This window comes from Phyllobates terribilis, unplaced genomic scaffold, assembly GCF_046119375.1.
Source record: "Phyllobates terribilis strain yellow unplaced genomic scaffold, ASM4611937v1 Scaffold_11__3_contigs__length_659146591, whole genome shotgun sequence".
NCBI lineage: Eukaryota > Metazoa > Chordata > Amphibia > Anura > Dendrobatidae > Phyllobates > Phyllobates terribilis.
In genome coordinates this window covers 234,169,905-234,194,320 of record NW_027362771.1, presented here as the reverse complement: position 1 = coordinate 234,194,320, position 24,416 = coordinate 234,169,905, and the positions used below count along the sequence as shown (strand labels likewise).

Genomic DNA, 24,416 nt, shown 5'->3' with positions numbered 1-24,416 from the left:
GAGAAGTTCACACCCCAGTGAAAACTGTCTGACAACTCCCATTTTAACTTTATTTTTTTAACTAATTAGGTGCCCAAAACTTTGATAACTGATATCTCCACAATCAAAGTTTTATTCTGGTCTTTAGCCACTATTACATCCTGTGTTTGACATGAAAAATTCAGTAAAAGGTCCTATTTAAATGTTGTAAAACATAAAAAATACTATATACAATGGTGTGAAAAAGTGTTTGCCCACTTCCTGATTTCTTATTCTTTTGCATGTTTGTCACACGTAAATGTTTCAGATCACAAAGCAAATGTAAATATTAGACAAAGAGAACACAAGTAAACAAAAAATGCAGTTTTTAAGTGAAGGTCTTTATTATTAAGGGAAAAAGAAATCCAAACCTACAAGGCCCTGTGTGAAAAAATGATTGCCCCTCCTTAAAACATAAATTAACTGTGGTTTATCAAATCTTTGGGAAGCGGAGTTCAATTTCCCTAGCCACACACAAGCCTGATCACTGCCACACCTGTTATCAATCAAGAAATTACTTAAATAAGACCTGCCTGACAAAGTGAAGTAGACCAAAAGATCCTCAAAAGCTAGACATCATGCTGCGATCCAAAGAAATTCAGGAGCAAATGAGAAACAAAAATAATTGGGATCTATCAGTCTGGGAAAAGTTATAAAGCAATTTCTAAAGCTTTGGGATCCCAGTGAACCACATTGAGAGCCATTATCCACAAATGGCAAAAACATGTAACAGTGGTGAACCATCCCAATAGTGGCCGGCCAACCCAAAATTACCCCAAGAGCACAGCGAAGACTCATCCAAATGGTCACACAAGACCACACCAAAACATCCAAAGAACTGCAAGCCTCACTTGCCTCAGTTAAGGTCAGTGCTCATGACTCCACCATAAGAAAGAGACTGGGCAAAAATGGCATGTATGGATGGCAGAGTTCCAAGACGCAAACCACTGCTGAGCAAAAAGAACATAATGGCTTGTCTCAATTCTTCCAGAAAACATATTGATGATCGCCAAGACTTTTAGGAAATACTCTGTGGACTAACCAGACAAAACTTTTGTGGAAGGCATATGTCCCATTACATCTGACGTAGAAGTAACAGCATTTCAGAAAAGGAACATCATGCCAACAGTAAAATGTGGTGGTAGTAGTGTGATGGTCTGGGGCTGATTTGCTGTGGTAAATAGAACCATGAATTCTGCCATTTACCAAAAAATCCTGAAGGAGAATGTCCGGCCATCTGTTCGTGACCTCAAGTTGAAGTGCACTTGGGTTATGCAGCAGGACAGTGAACAAAACACACCAGCAAGTCCTCCTCTGAATGGCTTAAGGAAAACAAAATTAAGACTTTGGAGTGGCCTAGTCAAAGTCCTGACGTTTAATCCGATTGAAATGCTGTGGCATGACCTTTAAAAAGGCGGTTCATGCTCTGAAACCCTCCAATGTGGCTGATTCACAACAATTTTGCAAAGATGAGTGGCCAAAATTTTTCCAGAGCGTTGTAAAAGACTCATTGCCAGTTGTCGCAAACGCTTGATTGCAGTTGTTGCTGCTAAGGGTGGCCCAACCAGTTATTAGGTTTAGGGGGCAAACACTTTTTCACACCACTGTATATAGTACTGTAAAACTGCAAAAGTTTGACAGGTGTGAAATAAAATACTGCAAATTAGGAGTTCTTTCAAAAATAGAAGTGTTAATAATTTATTTTTATCAATTAACAAAATGCAAAGTGAGCAAAAGAAAAATTGAAATCAAATCAATATTTGGTGTGACCACTTTTTGGACTGTGGCCTCACTATCCGTATTTGGTCAGTATTTTTCCCTTGGTATTTGTAAGCCAAAACCAGGAGTGGGTCAAAAATGCAAAATTGGTGCACTTGTTTCTATTATAACTTCTCTCTGATTGTTCCTCACCTGGTTTTGGCTTACAAATACTAAGGGAAAAGTACTGACCAAATAAGAATAGTGTGGCCGTAGCCTTGCCATCAAAACCGCATCAATTCCAGCTATACTTGCTCATAGTTTTTGAAGGAACTCTGCAGATAGGGTATTACAAACATCTTGGAGAACGACCACAGGTTTTCGGTGGATATAGGCTTGATCAACTTTTTCTGTAGTATCCTATAAGCCCACGTAGATTTGATGTTGAGATCACTGTTCTGTGAGGGCAATGTTATCGCTTCTAGGACTCCTTGCTCTGTTTGCGCTGTAGATAGTTCTTAGTTATATTTTCTGTATGTTTGGTGTCTTTGTCCTGCTGCAGAATAAATTTGGAGGGAATCAAATGCCATCGTGATGGTTTTACTTAATGAATAAGTCTCTCAGCATTGAGGACACAATTAGTCTTGACCAAATCCCCAACTCCAGTTGCTGAAATCCCGCCTCAAACTTGTCAAGAACCTCCACCATGCACTGCTGGGCATCTTCTCATTATGATGATGTATTTTTCATCTGCTGCACAAGGTTCCTTTGGCCCACCACAGGTCCTCAACCTTGCCTATTTCTTGGTGCTTCTTCAAAAGAGCTTGAACAGCGCATCATCAAACTCCAGTCTGCTTAAAAATCTTAGCCTGCATCAGCAAGGTCTCTCCCAGGCAAACTACCTTCTGTATTTTTAAAGTGCTCAGTCTTGTCATGGTGTATTACTTGGCTGTTTTCATCCAGATTTAAACATCCCACACTCATGTTTCGGTTTCAGTCAATTACTTTTTTCATCATATATATGAAAGGGATTATCATTATCATTTATTTGGTATTTTTGGTTACTCATGCACCTGAATATAATCTGACAACCGTTCCTGACTTTGGGTAGATATACCTGGAACAATGCTTGCAGTTTTTGAAGGCAAAGCATGATCACATCAAACAGTGATTTGATTTACATTTCTGTGTGCACAGTACTGTAGTGGTTATTGCTTTAAATTGGACCTGTCACTCAATTTATGCTGCACAATGAAGCGCAGCATGAAAAAGAACCTGGATGCACGATTGCAGTCAGTTATACTTTATTCTGAAACACTGGAGTTTCAGAGAAAATGTAGTTTGAAGAGCTGATTGGGCACTATTGGGAGAGTCTAAATAATTTACACACATGGTAGAGACCTGACATTCAAAGGAAGTGGGGTCACAAGAATCTGGCCAGGGGTCGCATCGGATTAATCTCCTTTTGCAGTCCCCTGAAAGCTCCTCAAAATATGTTTTTTTCTGAAATGCCAGAGCCTTTCAGTGTAAAACATACTTGGCTACAATCTTGTAATAAAAACCCGCACTGATGGAGTAGAGTCTACAAGATGCTGTTCAATATGACTATTGGTGCATTGTGTAGTTTTATAGTTGCTTACATCTATCAACAGCTTTTTTTAATGTCTAATGCAGAATGCCATCTGACAGTGGGGATTCAGACAGTCAGAACTCTGCAATTTTAATGATGAACAAAGGGGGCTTGGACGTTTCCAGGATGACTCATTTTGGAGTGATCAAGCAAGGACAGAGTAAATCTTTGATCATTTCCATAGAGTAAGTACATTCTTTCTGTTGAGAAAAAGAAAATAATATTATATATATTGCGGTATATATGTGTATGAATATATAATCATGAATGTCCAAATCAATCAAAGACGCTACACAGCTAAGATATCAACATATAATCCATTAGCGGCATAACCTATACTGCCGAATAAAAGAGACTCTAGCTGAATGAAATTAATGTACTTTATTGAATACAAAGACCATTAAAAGAAACAAAAAACAGAGGGGGACAATTCCTCCAATGGAGAGAGGTGATCAATATGGCTAGGTTACATCAGATCCATACTAGAAATATGTTAAATATCAGTTACTGCACAATGAAAATCAAGAGGTTTTGATAGGCAGGGCTATTCACATGGGTGCATTTTTGATCTGAATATCTTGAAAACAAAAGGTAATCTACCGTCATAGTTATTCCACCACTTTTACATGCTGCGGAAATTGGGGCCTGTATTATATGCACTTGACTATATAGTTGTATGAGTACGTTAACATTTAGCACTTTTTACTATATCATAGCCTGCTATAATTAACTGTATGATTACTTAGGCACTTGACACTTTGTGCTTTATTAACCATAGGCCGCTATCACTAATCCGTTATATACATTACACTTGGCATTTTATTTATCTTTAATTCAGGTGTATTGTCTTCACTGATAAGGGTATCTGTATGCATATTGTATTACATATAGGCTTTGTGTCCTTGTTACTTTTCCATACTTCTGGCTAGCTACACCCCTTGATTTTCATTGTTCAGTAACTGATATTTAACATATTTCTAGTATGGATCTGATGTAACCTAGCCATATTGATCACCTCTCTCCATTGGAGGAATTGTCCCACCCTGTTTATTGAATACAAAGACAATTAAAAGAAACAAAAAAGTACATTAATTTTATTCAGCTAGAGTCTCTTTTATCCGGCAGTATATGTTATGCTGCTAATGAATTATATGTTGATAGTGTATGTATATATAAAATATTGTGGGGATTCACGCTCTCTGGTGGGCATTAGGTAGCGTTCATACAGGCAATGCGGTTTGGTCCAAACAGGTGCAATTTTATTGCTTTCATAATACTCCAAGGGATTCAAAACCAAAAACTGCCTATTCGGCCATACAGGTATCACAGCAAATCAACAGTTCATTTAGCTGGGCACTTAACAATTCTTTCTCCTGGAATAAACTTTATACACTGAAGGGGCACAATTTCTCCAGTCTCTGTATCACCTTCAGCCTGAGCTCCAGCAGCTTCCAGTTCCAAACAGAAGTGTTCAACTGTGTGCACAGTTCACACGGAACAGTTTTCACACAGTTTTCTGCAGCTCCAACACACAGACTGTTCAGCTTTCATAGCTGACCCATGCAATTTCCATATAGAGAGACCCTGGCATGTCTCTCCCCTGGCATGGCTCATATTTTGACTGGTCACTCACCAGCAACACACTCGACTCTGCTCCATCCCGCAGACTGACACCTAATGAACACAGGCCCTGGCTCTTAGGAAATGCTAGTCAGGTGCATCTAATCAAGACATGCAGTGCTAGGATTTGACCCAGTCCTCCCTGGCTTTGCTACAAATATATATATTATATATAATAAATATATAATATTACCATTTTAAAAAGTTAGTTCTTGCAGATGAATATGTCAGTGCAAAAATGTTCATTCATGTAAGCAGCAAATTGCTCTAATAAGATGCAATGAGAATTACTGTATCACTCCAGTTGTCTTGTTTGCACAAGACAATTCTCCATAGAGGTCTAGAACCTCCCTAGGATCATTTAGAATAAGAGGTGCCAACTTCTATAAGTCACACAAAATCTTACATGTTCCTTAGATTTTCTGCAAGTGTACATTTTGTATTGATCTCTTAAAATATTTGATGTTTTTTTCTTTTTTTAGGAATAAAGGAAGTGATGTTCATTCATTGGTCTCTTGCAAAGTAGCCGGTTTGGAGAAGGAGAATAAGTTCAAGTTTGAAATGTCTGCTCCTAAATCAGATTTGAGTAGTGTCTCATCACCTATATTACAGTCACCCTCTTCATCCATGTGTGATGCAACCAGTTGTAACCCAAATGAAACTGTGAGATCTAATGTTGTGCTTCCCTTGGTAATGACTGCTAATTGGGTAAACACGAGGCTATATCATATGCCCTATGCAACTTCAGGTTACCAATTGAAATACATGACTGGTTCGGCTCTTCCTTTCAAAGCAAGTGCACTAAATTCTCCAAATGATGCATTAATGAATCCTGTGCATACCTTACCCATGGTAGACAGCCAAGTGACAGCATTTAATGGGCAATTGAAGCCAGGAAATATCCCTGCCTATAATGGATTAGGTGACTTGGATATAAGCAAAATGGAAGCGTGTGGATCTTCAAAGGCTGACCTTAATGAGGCGTTAGTGATCCATCCTGGAGAGAAGATCTTTATTGCAGTCACTTGTGAAGCAAGGTACTTTTACATCTGCAGTGAAAAGTTCTTATGACTTACCCAGATATATAAAGTAAGTTTTGCCCAGTAATTAAAGGGATTCCCTGGGGAAAATAAGTTATCACCTATCCATAGGAAAGGTGATAACTAGTGATGAGCGAGCGTGTATCTTGGGTGCGCTCGTGTATGTTCAAGTCCCCGCATCTGTTTGAGAGCTGCAACACATGGGGGGATTGCCTAACAAACAGCTGTGAATCACTCAGCTGCGGTGACTCGAAGATATTACTCGAGCACGCCCAAAATACTCAGATAACACCCCAGCATGCTCAGATAACATGATATCCAAGCACGCTCGCTCATCACTAGTGATAACATATTGTTTGGCAAGGGTCTGATCACTGAGACCCCAGCGATGAACAGAACACTTTTATCCTTGTTAGCATGGGAAGCGTAGTGCATATACTTTACCACCAATCCATTCATTCCCTATGGTGCTGCCGAACACCTTGTTAGGCTTCTTCCAGCAGCTCCATAGAGAATGAATGGCGTGGTGGTCTAGCATACGCACTAAGTTTCCATGCTAATGGGAATAAAAGTTCCCCATACTGCCAATCGGTGCGGTTCCCAGCAATCAGACACCAACTGATTAATAAGTGGGATAGGTGATAACTTGTTTCACCAGGGAAATCCTTTAACATATTATATTGCAGCACTTATAGCCACAGTTGTACTGTTTATTTGAATAATGAAATAAAATAGTTGTCAGAAGATGGTGCAGAGAGGGCAGCTGCTGTATCTGAATGAACATTAACAGTGAATGATGTTGAATACTCCTGTTCCATTCACAAGTTACACTTTTTTGGCAAAATATTGTTGTTTGCTGGGATTTTTCAGTTTTTTGCCTTAAATTCAATTTTCGCACTTTGCATGAAATGCTAAGTAACGTTGCAAATTTTATTGCTTTGTTTTATAATATGCTGACCTTCAATTACTGCTGGAGTATACAGCTGCATTCACAGTGTTGCAGGAATCTTGCAGTGTTTCTTGCTAACTTAGTATCTGAATTCGCATTCTAGGAGATTTAGTGTTCACACAAGAGACCTGTTAATTTGATAAAAAAAAATTCTCCCACTGCGTTATAGGAACTCATATGACCACACACGTTAGATAGTTGTCAGTAAATCCTGATGATAGCCGAGAACCATAGCTGCTTTTGCGCACTGAAAGATGTAGAACAGATTGTTCAGTGTGCATTGTTACCTTGATCTGACCTGTGTAAACAGGCTGTTAAACAACTGTGTCCCCGTAAACCGACCATGCACTAAATGACCTCTGATCAGTAAACCTTTGCCGATCGGTCGGCGATTAATATATTTACACAAGCAGACTGAAGTAGATGATGTGCACTGAGCGATCTGTAATAGATGGCTTAGTGTGCCTAGGCTGATATGGCTCTCAGCCGCGCATGTCCTGTTAACACAGGACAATGTACCACCCAGAACGAGGAACTTTTGTATTACACAAAAATCATTTCACCCGATGAACGAGCATTATTAGAGATGATTTCTCTGTTAGTCTGAACCCATGGGTGCATTTACACTAACGTATGCAAAATCATCCGTTTTTCATCCAGAATAAACTGACGATTTGCCACCCATTTGACATCCATGTGTCTATTTTGTGTATCTGTATGGCATCCGTTTTTCACATGAAAAATTTAATGGAAAACTGATTTTTGATCTATTTATCTTAATTGTAATGGATTCGTGAAAATTGCATGATATACAACTGGTAATCTGTCTCTGATCCGATTTTTGTGCATCCTTTGACTTGTTATGGGCGAGTTTGATCTGAAATACTGATCAAAAAAAGCAGTGCACGGTGTGATTTTTTATTTTTTTTCCAAAACTGAGCATCGGTTTGTCTGTAAAAGCATCTTTGTGAACTGTCACATTGGACCCGCATTGGTCAGTCGGCTGTGAGTATACTGTTTTTCACGCAAACCGTATGATTGACTGAACGAGCTGTAATGTGTCTGAAAGCAGAATGACTAAAGTCAAAGGATGCATAGATCTCATATATTTGATTTTTAACCCATCCAGTCCTTTGTTCCTTGCAATGTGTAGTGCAACCACTTGTCCGCACCTCTTTAAGGTAGTAAATTGTACATTTGGTCAAGCATGCATGTATGGAAAGGATCCGTAAACTACCTAATACAGTGCTCCATCCTAATTTAGCTGCCTTTCTGTTCAGTTGGGCTGTTAATGATCTTTCTGACCATTAGTTCTTTCCAAAAACAACCAGCTCTAGACTAGTGCTAGATGAATAATGCTATGCGTTTACAGAGTTTCCATCTACATATAAGCTGTAGAAGGGTATTCGCCTGTTCTTTTGGTCCAATGAGCCAGCCATGTTTCAATTACTGATAACAGTGCTATTGTTTTTTTTTTTTTTGTTTTTTTCTAAACCATTTACAAATGACCTCCAGATATACAAATATCATTTTTTTTTTCTCAGAAACCCAGGCCGTTGCAAAGAACTCGTATTACTTTGTTTCCAAGATTTTGTAATTGGACGCTACATTGAAGCCACTGTTGAAAGTGAGGAAGAGTTCTTATTACTTCCCCCCAAGGAGTTTTCTTCCAGGGACAGGAAGAAACTTCAAGAACTGGAACGAAGCAACAATACACCAGTATCGGTGTCTGCACCGCAAAAAAGGCAAGTGTGTGAATGTACAGCTGGGTCCAGAAATATTTGGACAATGATACAAAGTTTGGTCATTTTAGTTTACCAAAACATATTAAAGATAGTTATATAATCAATATGGGGTTAAAGTGCAGAATCTCAGGTTTAGTTTGAGTGTATTCACATCCAATTATTAAAAATTTAGAAATTACAAGTCTTTAATAGGGTGGGCCAAAAGTAATTGGGCAATTATTTCAAAAGTTCTTTAACTACTTTACCCCCAAGGGTGGTTTGCACGTTAATGACCGGGCCAATTTTCACAATTCTGACCACTGTCACTTTATAAGGTAATAACTCTGGAACGCTTCAACGGATCCCCCTGATTCTGAGATTGTTTTTTCATGACATGTTGTACTTCATGATGGTGATAACATTTCTTCGACATCACTTACGTTTATTTGTGGAAAAAAATGGAAATTTCGCAATTTTCAAACTTTGAATTTCCATGCCCTTAAATTAGAGAGATATGTCACACAAAATAGGTAATAAATAACATTTCCCACCAGCGATTTCTCATTTTTCCAACAAAATTTACAAAACTCGTTTTTTTTAGGGACCACATCACTTTTGAAGTCACTTTGAGGGGCCTTAATGACAGAAAATACCCCAAAGTGACACCATTCTAAAAACTGCACCCCTCAAGGTGCTCAAAACCACACTCAAGAAGTTTATTAACCCTTCAGGTGCTTCACAGGAATTTTTGGAATGTGGAAGAAAAAAATGAACGTTTAACTTTTTTCACAAAAATGTTTCTATGGACCACAATTTTTTCATTTTCGCAAGGGTATCATTAAAAATGAACCCCAAAATTTGTTGTGAAATTCCTCCTGAGCACTCTGATACCCCATATGTGGGGAAAAACCACTGTTTGGGCGCTTGAAAGGGAAGGAGTGCCATTTGACTTTTTGAATGTAAAATTTGCTTGAATAATTAGTGGACGCCATGTTGCGTTTGGAGAGCCCCTGATGTGCCTAAACAGTGGAAACCCCTCACAAGTGACCCCATTTTGAAAACTAGACCCCCCAGGGAAATTATCTAGATGTGTGGTGAGCACCCTGAACCCCCAGGTGCTTCACAGAAGTTTATAACATTGAGCCATAAAAATAAAATTTTCACATTTTTCCAGCAAAAATATTTTTCAGCCCCCAATTTTGCATTTTCATAAGGGTAAGAGGAGAAATTGCACCATGCAATTTGTTGTGCAATTTCTCCTGAGTAAGCCAATACCCCATATGTGGGGGAAAACCACAGTTTGGGCGCACGGCAGGGTTCGGAAAGGAAGGAGCGCCATTTGACTTTTTGAATGTAAAATTTGCTTGAATAATTAGCGGACGCCATGTTGCGTTTGGAGAGTCCCTGATGTGCCTAAACAGTGTAAACCCCCCACAAGTGACACCATTTTGGAAACTACACCCCTCAAGGATTTTATCAAGGGGTATAGTGAACATTTTGAACCCAGAGGTACGACACAGAATTTGATAACATTAGGTCATCATATTGAATAAGTTGTCATTAGTTTTGAGCGCAAGTGCTCTCTACTTGAGTTTGCATCAGGTACTCTCGGGTATGCACCAAGTATCGCGGGTGCTCAAGTGACATGCTCGAGTCCCCGCCCACATGTTTCACGGTTATTAGACACCCAAAAAAAACATGCGGGGATCACTCATGCATGGCAGGCAATCACCACAAGGTTTTTTTTGCCTGTAAAACATTTGGGGTGGAGACTCGAGCATGTCACTCGAGCACCCGCTATACTCTGTGCATACACGAGCACCCGATGCAAACTCAAGTAGCGAGCACTTGCGCTCAACACTAGTCACCATATCGTCATAATTTTTTTTTCTTTATTTCCGAAAAAATCCCAACACAAGCTCAACCCTAACCCTAGAGTTTATTTTTTACACCGTTCCTCGTGCGGTATAAGTGATTAGACGATTTTATTCTTCGGGTCCGTGCAATTACAGCGATGCCAGATTCATATTGGGTTTTTATGATTGACAGCTGTCACACACGAAATAACCCTTTTTCTTGCAAAGACTAGGTTTTGCATCGCCATATTTTGAGAGCTGTGATTTTCCCATATTCCGGCCGACAGTCATGTGACTGCTTGTTTTTTGCAGGACAAGTTGACGTTTGTATTGCTACCATTTTCGGGCACGTAACATTTTGTGATCGCTTTCTATTCCGATTTTTGGGAGGCAGAATAAACAAAAAACAACAATTCAGGAATTGTTTTTTTTTGTTTTTTTTTATGCCGTTCTGCGTGTGGTAAAATTGAGGCAGCTTTACCACATTTTATATTGGTTTTTTTATGTCTTGCCGCTTTTACACAATAAAAACTATTTTATAGAAAAAAGAATTGTTTTTGCATCGCTTTATTCTGGGAGCAATAACTTTTTTATTTTTTCGGCCGTTGGAGCTGTATGGCGGCTTGTTTTTTGCAGGACAAGATGACGTTTTCAGCGGTACAATTTTTATTTACATTCGTCTTTTTGATTGCGTTTTACTCCATTTTTTGTTTGGCGGTATGATGATAAAGCATCGTTTTAAGTTTTTTTTTTTTTTTTTTCTTCTTACAGTGTTCACTAAAGGTGTTAACTAGTGGGACAGTTTTATAGGTCAGGTCATTCTGGTTTCGGCAATACCAAATATGTGTACTTTTATTGGTTTATTTTTTTTTTTTTTCAGAAGATTATTCATGGGTACAATATATATATCTTTATATCTTTTTTTTTTTTTCATTTTCTGACATTTTTATTACTTTTGCACATTGTCCCACTATGGGACTTTCACTTTTTGCAGCCTAATCGGCTGCATAGCACAGGGATGCAGCACCATCCCTGTGCTATGCAGCCTGTCAGCGCTGCACAGGGAGAAGTTACTTTGGTCATGCACTGCGCATGACCAAAGTAACTTCCTGCCTCCTGGTGACCTGGATGTTGTCATGATGACATTGGGTCACCATGACAACATCTGGGAACAGACTCAGATTCCGCGGGATGCCGGCAGAGAAGGTAGGTATCACGCTTACCTCCTCTTATGCTGCGATCGATTTCGATCGCATCATTTCGGAGGTTAATGTGCAGGTAGCCGTGCGGGTCCGCTCCCTGCACATAGCACCGGGTTTCAGCTGTGACAATCATAAGGCCCAGGGCACAGATACATATTAGTACGCCTTGGGCCAAAAGGGGTTAATGGACTATTCCCTTGTCAATCCATGATCAGGTAAAAGGTCTGGAGCTGATTCCAGGTGTGGCATTTGCATTTGCAAGCTATTGCTGGGAACTTACAACATGCAGTCAAAGGAGCTCTCAATGGAAGAGAAACAGACCAGGCTGAAGGAAAAAAAAAGAAGAAATCCATCAGAGAGATAGCAAAAAAGTTTGAGTGGCCAAATCAACAGTTTGGTTCATGCTGCAAAACAAAAAAGAGTGCACTTGAAGCTTGGAAACTCAGAGGCCTGGAGGTCCACGGAAGACAACTGTGGTGGCTGATTGCAGAATCCTTTCAATGGTGAAGAAAAACCCCCTCACAACATCTACCCAAGTGAAGAACACTCTCCAGAAAGCAGGTGTTTCAGTATCTAAGTCTACCATAAAGAGAAGACTTCATGAGAGCAAAAAAAGAGGGTTCACCACAAGGTGCAAACGATTAAACAGCCTTACAAATACTGTAGAAAGGTCAGATTATACTTTGCTAAAAAAAAACATCTAAAGAAGCCTGCCCAGTTCTGGAAAAGCATTGGACAGATGAAACTAAAATCAATATGTACCAGAATGATTGGAAGAAGAAATTATGGAGAAGGTTTGAAACAGCACATGATCCCAAGCACAACACATTCGCTGTAAAACATAGTTGAAGCAATGTGATGGTATGGGCATGCATAGGTTCCAATGGCACTGGGTCACTAGTGTTTATTAATACTGTGTCTCAAGACAGAAGCCGCCCAGGACTATACTTTCTGATCATATACAACCAAATGCAGTAAGATTGATTGGACGGCGCTTCACAGTACAGATGGACAATGATACAATGATCCAAAACATACTGCAAAAGCAACCCAGGATTTTTTTTAAGACAAATAACTAAAATATTCTGTAATGGCTGAGTCAATCACTAAATCTCAACTCAATCGAGTATAAGTTTAACATTCTTAACATAAAACTTAATGGGGTTGTCCACTACTAGGACAACCCTTTCTCATTCTGAATGTTTGCCCCCATTAAAACAAACACCTATACCCCTCCCATGCCGGCGCCATTCCAGCGGTGTCGGCATTCGTGTTCTTGGGACTCACGTGAAGTTATGTCATGTGAGCCCTGCACCCAGTCTGCTCTGGCGTCACTGTCCCTCCTTTGAATGTATAAGTAATCCATAGGAAGTGAGAACTGTGGCTGGCCGCTCACCACCTCTTGATTACTTATACTTCCAAAGTCGGGAACACTGATTCCATGAGCACAGGGCTCTCGTGACAGAGTAACCTCACATTGGGCCTGGGAACACGAGTGCCAACACTGCTAGAACAGCCCCAGCACGGGAGGCGAGTGTAGGTGTTTTTATTTTAACAGGGTTGTCCTAGTAGTGAAAAGGCCCTTTAAGGCAGAAAGACCCACAAACAAGCAATAACTGAAGTCAGCTGCAGTAAAAGCCTGTCAAAGCATCATAAAGGAGGAAACCCAGCCTTTAGTAACATTCATGGATTCCAGACTTCAGGCAGTCATTGCCTGCAAAGGATTCTCTTCAAAGTATTAAAAAAAAACAACATTTTATTCATGGTAAAGTTAATTTGTCCAATTACTTTTGAGACCCTGAAATGAAGAGGCTTTGTAGAAAAATGTTTGCAATTCCTAAATGTTTAATAAGGTATTTTCGTTCAACCCCTTTAATTAAACCTGAAAGTCTACCCTTCAATTGCAGCTCAGTTGTTCAATTATAAATAAAAAAGTGGCATGCAGAGGCCAAATCACAAAGCTTCTTTTCAAATATTCAGGTTGGAAAAGAAAAGTGGTCTCAAACTCCACTTGAGAGGTATAAGAAGCTTGTTGATGGTTATAAGGAGTGATTGATTGCAGTTATTTATCGTATATACTCGCGTATAAGCCGACTTTTTCAGCACATTTTTTAGGCTGAAGAAGCCCCCCTCGGCTTATATTCGGGTATATACATTCCAGTGGTGGGGGTTGTGGCAGTGGCAGGAGCAGTGCACAGGCAGTAGCTGCTGCTGCAGCTACCACGTGTGCCCGCTGCTAAAGGGAAATGAATATTCACTCTTCACGCCCATGGGAGAGGAGTGAATATTCATTTCTTTAATAGCGGGCGCACACTGTCAGCAGCGCTGCAGCGGCTCAGCGATTCTCCATGCCCGCTATTAGAGAGTAGGAATATTCACTCTTCTTCCCTCCCATGGGCATTGAGAAGAGTGATTATTCATTCTCTGTAGTAGCGGGCACGGAGGATAGCAGAGCCGCAGTGTGAGTGTGCGACCGCTATTAAAGAACATGAATATTCACTCTTCTCCACTCCCATTATCCCGGCGTGGAGAGGAGTGAATATCCTCGCAGCTCACCTCAGCATCTGATGGCGCATAGCAGTGAGGTCATGCGGTGCTCAGATGCTGAGATCAGCTGAGAACAGGACACAGCGCTGGAGCAAAGGGGAGGAAGGTTAGTAGAATTGTTTTTTTTATCTTTTTCATAATGTGCAGTGATAGTGGCCCATGCATGCCACGATTGGGGATGAGGGGCCCGTGCATGCCACGATTGGGGATGAGGGGCCCGTGCATGCCACGATTGGGGATGAGGGGCCCGTGCATGCCACGATTGGGGATGAGGGGCCCGTGCATGCCACGATTGGGAATGAGGGGTGCCATGCATACCAGGATGGGGAAATTTACCAGTAGCTGCTGCATTTCCCACCCTAGGCTTATGCTCGAGTCAATAAGTTTTCCCAGTTTTTTGTGGCAAAATTAGTTGGGTCGGCTTATACTCGAGTATATACGGTATTCCAAAGGGTGTGCAACCAAATATTAAGTTGAGGGTGATAACAGTTTTGTCCGGCCCATTTTTGGGGGTTTGTGTGAAATTATGTCCAATTTACCTTTTTTCTCTTTTTTTGTGTTTCTCCAATACACACAAAGGAAATAAACGTGTATAACAAAACATGTGTAATTGCATTAATTTTCTGGGAGAAATACTTTATTTTCTTGAATAATTTCAAGGGTGTCGCCACTTTTGGATGTACTATATATAATATAGACACCCAATCAGGTCAAAGAAGTATAGATGCACAAATTCGATAAAAAGATTTGGAACTTTTATTGAATTATTTTAAAAGAAATTTATAAAAACACACATAAAGGAGAAGTGAACAAATGAAGGTGCCTGCAGTGCTAATAATAAGGGTAATCAATCATTTATTCTGTTTAACAAGACTAACAAAAGGAGATCATATCAATGAACCCAGTAATAAATATATGAAGAATTAAATGAATAAATAAGTAAATAAATAAAGGATCAGTATCCAAAATCCTTCATCTAGTAAGCATTAGTGGATTACAAGTACCCACCTAAAGTATCCAGCATAAAAAAATGTAGTCAAAATGCCGTAAAGGTATATATCTATAAATATGTCAATAGGTCATATAGAAAGAAAGAAGCCATAAAGCCCACAAATGGTAGACAAGTGTCAATATAGGGCAAAGTCAATCATGGCCCACAAAATACAGATGGTATCACCAAGCATGGAAATAAACAGATGGTATCATCAGGTATAGAGATAAACAGAATGTAAATAAAGACAATACAACATTTCAACTGCAGGTAAGGACAGCCCCAATGCGCATTTCGCAATCAGCTTCTTCGGGGGGAGTATATAATATAGGCGCTGTCCTTCCTAGTTAACCAACAAAGTAGCTATCCAAGCTCTCATCACCATAAAGCACTGCTACATATAGGTGGTCTACATGAACCAGGACCCCAGTAACAGCTCGCCCAAACCCAACCTGACCGAAACACCAATCATGGCTGCCTGCCAAAAGCCAGAATCAGGAAGATGAGGGCCAGAAGAGGTATGTTAGTGACTGGAGGAACGATATGAGCATCCCTCAGAAACTGACCATGTACCGGAGTGTACAGAGAGACTACAGACTGGCTCCACATCGAAAGAAACTCCCGGACCCCAGAGACCCCCAGATCCTGAGCCGTTATAGACTCGGTGGCCACAATCTGGCCATCGAGGTCGGCCGGCACAGACACAGCTACAAGCCCAGGGAAGACAGGCTGTGCCCACACTGTGACCTGTAGGCCCTGGAGGATGAGACCCACTTCCTGCTACAGTGCACTAAATGCTCAGCAGTGAGGGAAACTCACTTTAGGAGATGCTCTGCTCTGTTCCCAAATTTCAACGCCATGAAGGAGGAAGAGAACCTATACCCTGGCAGCAGAAGAAAGCACGTTGGAGTTAGCAGCGCAATATGTGAGCGCATGCCATAGGTTGCGAGAAAGACAACTATATGTGATGGACTTCCATAGCACCCAACCTGGATATGCCCCATCCATAGTCCCTACCCATCATCCCCAGAGTCCCTATTGCACACACACACATATATACACTGTGTGCAGAATTATTAGGCAAATGAGTATTTTGATCACATAATACTTTTTATACATGTTGTCCTACTCCAAGCTGCATAGGCTTGAGAGCCAACTACCAATTAAGTAACTCTGGTGATGTGCATCTCTGTAATGAAGAGGGGTGTTGACTAATGACATCAACACCCTATATAAGGTGTGCTTAATTATTAGGCAACTTCCTTTCCTTTGGAAAAATGGGTCAGAAGAGAGATTTGACGGGCTCTCAAAAAAAGTCCAAAATTGTGAGATGTCTTGCAGAGGGATGCAGCAGTCTTGAAATTTCCAAACTTTTGAAGCGTGATGACCAAACAATCAAGCGTTTCATGGCAAATAGCCAACAGGGTCACAAGAAGCGTGTTGGCCAAAAAAGGCGCAAAATAACTGCCCATGAATTGAGGAAAATCAAGTGTGAAGCTGCCAAGATGCCATTCGCCACCAGTTTTGCCATATTTCAGAGCTGCAACGTTACTGGAGTATCAAAAAACACAAGGTGTGCGATACTCAGAGACATGGCCAAGGTAAGGAAGGCTGAAAAATCACCACCTTTGAACAAGAAACATAAGATAAAACGTCAAGAATGGGCTAAGAAATGTCTTAAGACTGATTTTTCAAAGGTTTTATGGACTGATGAAATGAGAGTGACTCTTGATTGGCCAGATGGATGGGCCAGAGGCTGGATCAGTAAAGGGCAGAGAGCTCCACTCCGACTCAGACGCCAGCAAGGTGGAGGTGGGGTACTGGTATGGGCTGGTATCATCAAAGATGAACTTGTGGGACCTTTTCGGGATGAGGGTGGAGTGAAGCTCAACTTCCAGACCTACTGCCAGTTTCTGTAAGACAACTTCTTCAAGCAGTGGTACAGGAAGAAGTCGGTATCGTTCAAGAAAAACATGATTTTCATGCAGGACAATGCTCCATCACATGCATCCAACTACTCCACAGCGTGGCTGGCCAGTAAAGGTCTAAAAGAAGAAAAAATAATGACATGGCCCCCTTGTTCACCTGATCTGAACCCCATAGAGAACCACTGGTCCATCATAAAATGTGAGATCTACAGGGAGGGAAAACAGTACACCTCTCAGAACAGTGTCTGAGAGGCTGTGGTGGCTGCTGCACGCAATGTTGATCGAAAACAAATCAAGCAACTGACAGAATCTATGGATGGAAGGCTGTTGAGTGTCATCATAAAGAAAGGTGGCTATATTGATCACACATTTTTTTGGTTTTGGTTTTTGCATGTCAGAAATGTTTATTTCTAAGTTTTGTGCGCTGATATTGGTTTACTTGGTGAAAATAAACAAGTGAGATGGGATTATATTTGGTTTTTATTAAGTTGCCTAATAATTCTGCACAGTAATAGTTACCTGCACAAACAGATATCCTCCTAACACAGCCAAATCTAAAAAAAAACACTCCAACTTCCAAAAATATTAAGCTTGGATATTTGAGTCTTTTGGGTTGATTGAGAACATAGTTGTTGATCAATAATAAAAATAATCCTCTAAAATACAACTTGCCTAATAATTCTGCACACTGTGTGTATATGTATGTGTGTGTGTGTGTGTGTATATATATATATATATATATATATATATATATATATATATATATATATATATATATATATATATATATATATATATATATATATAATAATTTTGTAATGTTGCAGCCAGAAAGGTCGTAGACAGATGGGAGGTATGTGTCCCCAAGGTGCCAAGCATTGGGGATGTAGGACTCGGAAAAGCAGGCTCCAGCATAAATAGTGCTGAGAGGTGGTTGATGGGCACGGATTATAGGGCTGGGTTTTACGTGCAGCTGATCCCCCCCCCCCCCCCTCCCCCACCTCTTTCAGCTACTCGTAAAACCCAGCCCTACAATCTGGGCCCATCAACCACCTCTCAGCACCACTATGTGTGCTGGAGCCTGCTTTTCCGAGTCCTACATCCCCAAGGCTTGGCACCTTGGGGACACATACCATACCTCCTGTCTACAACCTGTCCGGCTGTAACCTTGTCCCCCACATTTGGGAGGAAAATGGGGGTGTGTATTATAATTCAAATGTAGATTACTAGCTGCGGTGGAGCGGGTTCATAGGAGACCAGCTCGCTGCTGCGGGAGGCAGGAGTGGGGCGATACTGCGGACCCCGTGCTGGTAGGAGGGCGTGTCCCAGGGGTGCAAGGCTGTGGGCCCTGGGCTTTCATAAAATGTCACGGTGAGCGGAGTTCCCTTCCCATTGATTTCCCTGCGGAGGGCTTTGGGAAAATGGCAGTCGGACGCATGCACAGATTGAGATCTCGGGAGACGTTCCTGCCTCCTGTTACCCCGTTCTACCACAGCCCTCCCCTTTACCCCCCCAGTAAGCTACCATAAAATTGGACTATAAGACGCACCACCATTTTATTTATTTATTTTTAAAAATGGTCCGGTGCGTTTCATACTCGACAAAATACGGTATGTGTATATAATTACATACATACACATACACACACTTAAAAGTTTGGACACCCCTGGTCAAAATTACTGTTATTGTGAACAATTGAGCAAGTTGAAGATCAAATTATCTGTAAAAGGCCTAAAGTTAAAGATGAAGAATTTCAATTGTATTTTAGGCAAAAAATGTGTGTGTGTGTGTGTGTAAAAGTATATATAATTTACTCATTCATTTTTTTTGTTTTAATGTCGCCTTTTACATTTTAAAAATGACAAAAAGGAAAATGGGCTGATGCAAGAGTTTGGGCACCCTTGGAAATTTGTGTGCTCCGATAACTTTGACCAAGGTTTCAGACCTTAATTTTCCTGTTAGGGTTGTGGCTTGTTTTCTTTCATCATTAGGAAAGGCCAGGTGTTGCAAATTTCTTAGCATTATAAAAACCCAGCCGCCTCTAACCTTGTGCCAAAAAACAGCAGTGTTAAGACCCAGGGTCTTCCGTGGGCGTAATACTACTCAGACAGTACAGAGTGATGGTAAAACAGTGTGGCAATACGTTATTGAACCACAAAACAGACCATAAACACATAGAACAGTCCCAGCTAATACCCAAGATGGTACAATATTACACAGTCCTCACCCTTCCGCTGGCCCGCCTGGGATATAACAGCTGCGACTTTGGGACTTCCAGGGCCAACTACCTCAACCAGTGGGCCCCCACAGAGAGAAGGTAGCGGCTAGCTTAAGAACAGACAGTCCATCGTGGTACAAAGCCAGGAGACCTCTCTCTGAGAGTTTCCATGGGTTCCAGGCTACCGGAAGGTCCCACCTGGCAACCCCAAACAACATATCCATGGGGCCAGGTGACTTCATTGTCCCAGTCTGGTCTCCCCAAATGTATCCATGGGCTCTCTGATGGTCAGTGGAGCATATCCGTATCTTTCCAGTCAGGGCCATATACCCTTAGGCCGGAATCATGTAGAATCCAAATCTGTGTCTCTTTGGATGGAGCTGCCATGCTATCCATCTACTGTCCTGAAGGATGTCTCTCATTCTCCTTGTAAAGTCTTTCTGATTCTCCATTTCAGCAGGATAGAAAAACCCTATTTTATATTTTACATATGTGGCTAAGGTCATCAGTCGCAGGTTAGGAGGAAAGGGCAGCGCTCAGAGGGCTCAGGTCTTATTGAGCTAATCTATTTATATAGTTTGTATCTTTCTTGCTCTTTAAATTCACATCTAGCTAGCTTAGTACAATATGCCATTATTATTACAATGACAACAAATGTCATTGTTTCCAAACGAAGACAAGTCTACATTCAGTTTTATACAAATACTGATCTGTCCTTCTTGACCAGCCATAGAAATACACATACATTCAAGTCAACATAAATATTATAGTGTATTTCTCTTGGCTTAACAAATCTAATCATCTGACTGATTAAGATTATAAGCTGTATTGTCACCAGCAGCTATGGGTTCTTCTAAGCAGCTGCCTAGCACTCTGAAAATGGTGGAGGTCCACACAGCAGGGGATGCTATAAGAAAATAGCAAAGCATTTTCAAGTTGCCCTTTTCTCAGTTCGAAATATAATTAAGGAATGACAGTTAACAGTGGAGGTCAAGATAAGGTCTGGAAGACCAAGATATATATATATATATATACAGTACAGACCAAAAGTTTGGACACACCTTCTCATTTAAAGATTTTTCTGTATTTTCATGACTATGAAAATTGTACATTCACACTGAAGGCATCAAAACTATGAATTAACACATGTGGAATTATATACTTAACAAAAAAGTGTGAAACAACTGAAAATATGTCTTATATTCTAGGTTCTTCAAAGTAGCCACCTTTTGCTTTGATGACTGCTTTGCACACTCTTGGCATTCTCTTGAGGAGCTTCAAGAAGTAGTCACTGGAAATGGTTTTCACTTCACAGGTGTGCCCTGTCGAGTTTAATAAGTGGGATTTCTTGCCTTATAAATGGGGTTGGGACCATCAGTTGTGTTGTGCAAAAGTGTGGTGGATACACAGCTGATAATCCTACTGAATAGACTGTTAGCTGCTTTTTTCTTGCTATAATACAAATTCTAAGTAAAGAAAAATGAGTGGACATCATTACTTTAAGAAATGAAGTTCAGTCAGCCCGAAAAATTGGGAAAACGTTGAAAGTGTCCCCAAGTGCAGTTGCAAAAACCATCAAGCGTAACAAAGAAACTGGCTCACATGAGGACCGCCCCAGGAAAGGAAGACCAAGAGTCACCTCTGCTTCTGAGGATAAGTTTATTCGAGTCACCAGCCTCAGAAATTGCAGGTTAACAGCAGCTCAGATTAGAGACCAGGTCAATGCCACACAGAGTTCTAGCAGCAAACACATCTCTGCAACAACTGTTAAGAGAAGACTTTGTGCAGCAGGCCTTCATGGTAAAATAGCTGCTAGGAAACCACTGCTAAGCACAGGCAACAAGCAGAAGAGACTTGTTTGGGCTAAAGAACACAAGGAATGGACATTAGACCAGTGGAAATCTGTGCTTTGGTCTGATGAGTCCAAATTTGAGATCTTTGGTTCCAACCACCGTGTCTTTGTGCGACGCAGAAAAGGTGAACGGATTAACTCTACATGCCTGGTTCCCACCGTGAAGCATGGAGGAGGAGGTGTGATGGTGTGGGGGTGCTTTGCTGGTGACACTGTTGGGGATTTATTCAAAATTGAAGGCATACTGAACCAGTATGGCTACCACAGCATCTTGCAGCGGCATGCTATTCCATCCGGTTTGTGTTTAGTTGGACCATCATTTATTTTTCAACAGGACAATGACTCCAGGCTGTGTAAGGGCTATTTGACCAAGAAGGAGAGTGATGGGGTGCTACGCCAGATGACCTGGCCTTCACAGTCACCAGACCTGAACCCAATCGAGATGGTTTGGGGTGAGCTGGACCGCAGAGTGAAGGCAAAAGGCCAACAAGTGCTAAGCATCTCTGGGAACTCCTTCAAGATTGTTGGAAGACCATTTCCGGTGACTACCTCTTGAAGCTCATCAAGAGTGTGCAAAGCAGTCATCAAAGCAAAAGGTGGCTTCTTTGAAGAACCTAGAATATAAGACATATTTTCAGTTGTTTCACACTTTTTTGTTAAGTACATAATTCCACATGTGTTAATTCATAGTTTTGATGCCTTCAGCGTGAAAGTACAATTTTCATAGTCATAAAAATACAGAAAATCTTTAAATGAGAAGGTGTGTCCAAACTTTTGGTCTATACTGTGTATATATATATATATATATATATATATATATATATATATATATATATATATATATATATATATATATATATATATATATATATATATATATATATATATATATATATATATATATATATATATATATATATATATATATATATACACACAACCCCTGGCAAAAATTATGGAATCACCAGGCTCGGAGGATGTTCATTCAGTTGTTTAATGTTGTTGAAAAAATGCAGATCACTGACATGGCACAAAACTAAAGTCATTTCAAATGGCAACTTTAGGGCTTTAAGAAACACTAAAAGAAATCAAGATTAAAAATGTGGTACTCAGTAACGGTAATTTTTTTTCAAACCAAGCAGAGGGAAAAAATTATGGAATAGTCTGCATCTAAAAAGGAGTGATCACACCTTGGAGAGCTGTTGCACCAAGTGGACTGACATGAATCATGGCTCCAACATGAGAGATGTCAATTGAAACAAAGGAGAGGATTATCAAACTCTTAAAAGAAGGTAAATCATCATGCAATGTTGCAAAAGATGTTGGTTGTTCACAGTTAGCTGTGTCTAAAATCTGGACCAAATACAAACAACATGGTAAGGTTGTTAAAGGCAAACATACTGGTAGACCAAGGAAGACATCAAAGCGTCAAGACCGGAAACTTAAAGCAATATGTCTCCAAAACAGGATATGCACAACAAAACAAATGAGGAACGAATGGGAGGAAACTGGAGTCAATGTCTGTGACCGAACTGTAAGAAACCGCCTAAAAGGAAATGGGATTTGCATGCAGAAAAGCTAAACATAAGCCATCATTAACACCTAAACAGAAAAAAACAAGGTTACAATGGGCTAAGGAAAATCCATCGTGGCCTGTGCATGACTGGATGAAAGTCATATTCAGTGATGAATCGCGAATCTGCATTGGGCAAGGTGATGATGCTGGAACTTTTGTTTGGTGCCGTTCCAATGAGATTTATAAAGATGACTGCATGAAGAGAACATGCAAATTTCCACAGTCATTGATGATATGGGGCTGCACGTCAGGTAAAGGCACTGGGGAGATGGCTGTCATTACATCTTCAATAAATGCCCAAGTTTACATTGATATTTTGGGCAGTTTTCTTATCCCATCAATTGAAAGGATGTTTGGGGATGATGACATTATTTTTCAAGATGATAATGCATCCTGCCATAGAGCAAAAACTGTGAAAACATTCCTTGAAAGAAGACACATAAGGTCAATGTCATGGCCTGCAAATAGTCCGGATCTCAATCCAATTGAAAATAAAAATGGTGGAAGTTGAAGAAAATGGTCCATGACAAGGCTCCAACCTGCAAAGCTGATTTGGCAACAGCAATCAGAGAAAGTTGGAGCCAGATTGATGAAGAGTACTGCTTATCACTCATTAAGTCCATGCCTCAGAGACTGCAAGCTGTTATTAAAGCCTGAGGTAGTTCAACAAAATACTAGTGATGTATTGGAGTGTTCTTTTGTGTGTTTGTTTTTCATGATTCCATAATTTTTTCTTCAGAATTGAGTGATTTCATAATTTTTTCCCTCTGCTTGGTCTGAAAAAAATTACCCTTACTGAGTACCACATTTTTTATCTCTTATTTCTTTTAGTGTTTCTTAAAGCCATAAAGTTGCCATTTGAAATGACTTTAGTTTCGTGCCATGTCTGTGATCTGCTTTTTTTCAACAACATTAAACAACCGAATGAACATCCTCCGAGCCCGGTGATTCCATAATTTTTGCCAGGGGTTGTATACGTGTGTGTGTGTGTGTGTGTGTGTATATAATATATATATATTTTTTTATAAAATGTCAGGGCTGTGGAGTCAGTAAGCCAAACCTCCGACTTCTCAATTTCCATGACGACTCCCACTCCCTCATACATGGCTCATGTTTTAGTGATAAATTTACTGTGGCACAGATTCATCTCAGCTAAAAGTTTAGACCCTTACATCAGGAATAGGACAGACATTTATTGGACATTTCCTAACTTTCCCAAATTCTTATGAAAAAAATATTCCCCACAAACTGCATTGAACTACTGTACCCAATTTATTATATATTTTAGGAGTTGGAGTCGGTCCATTTTATACCGACTCCACAGCCCTAGTGTATGTGTTTATACCGTGGGTGCGGAAAGTATTCAGACCCCTTTAAATTTTTCACTCTTTGTTTCATTGCAGCCTTTTGGTAAATTCTAAAAAGTTCATATTTTTTTCTCATTAAAGTACACTCTGCACCCCATCTTGACTGGAAAATACCAGAAATGTAGAAATTTTTGCCTATTTTTAAAAAAGAAAAACTGAAATATCACATGGTCATAAGTATTCAGACCCTTTGCTCAGTA

At 40.3% G+C, this 24,416-nt stretch overlaps 1 protein-coding gene across 1 annotated transcript in view; it reads left to right on the top strand.

Annotated features, from left to right (window-relative positions):
- The window catches only part of MOV10L1 (Mov10 like RNA helicase 1), a 190,710-nt gene that overhangs the window by 89,615 nt on the left and 76,679 nt on the right, over positions 1–24,416 (top strand). The window contains exons 6-8 of the mRNA XM_073650723.1: positions 3,391–3,531; positions 5,449–6,003; positions 8,500–8,700. Of these exons, the coding sequence (XP_073506824.1) occupies positions 3,391–3,531; positions 5,449–6,003; positions 8,500–8,700 (897 nt within the window). The remainder of the gene's footprint in view (positions 1–3,390; positions 3,532–5,448; positions 6,004–8,499; positions 8,701–24,416) is intronic.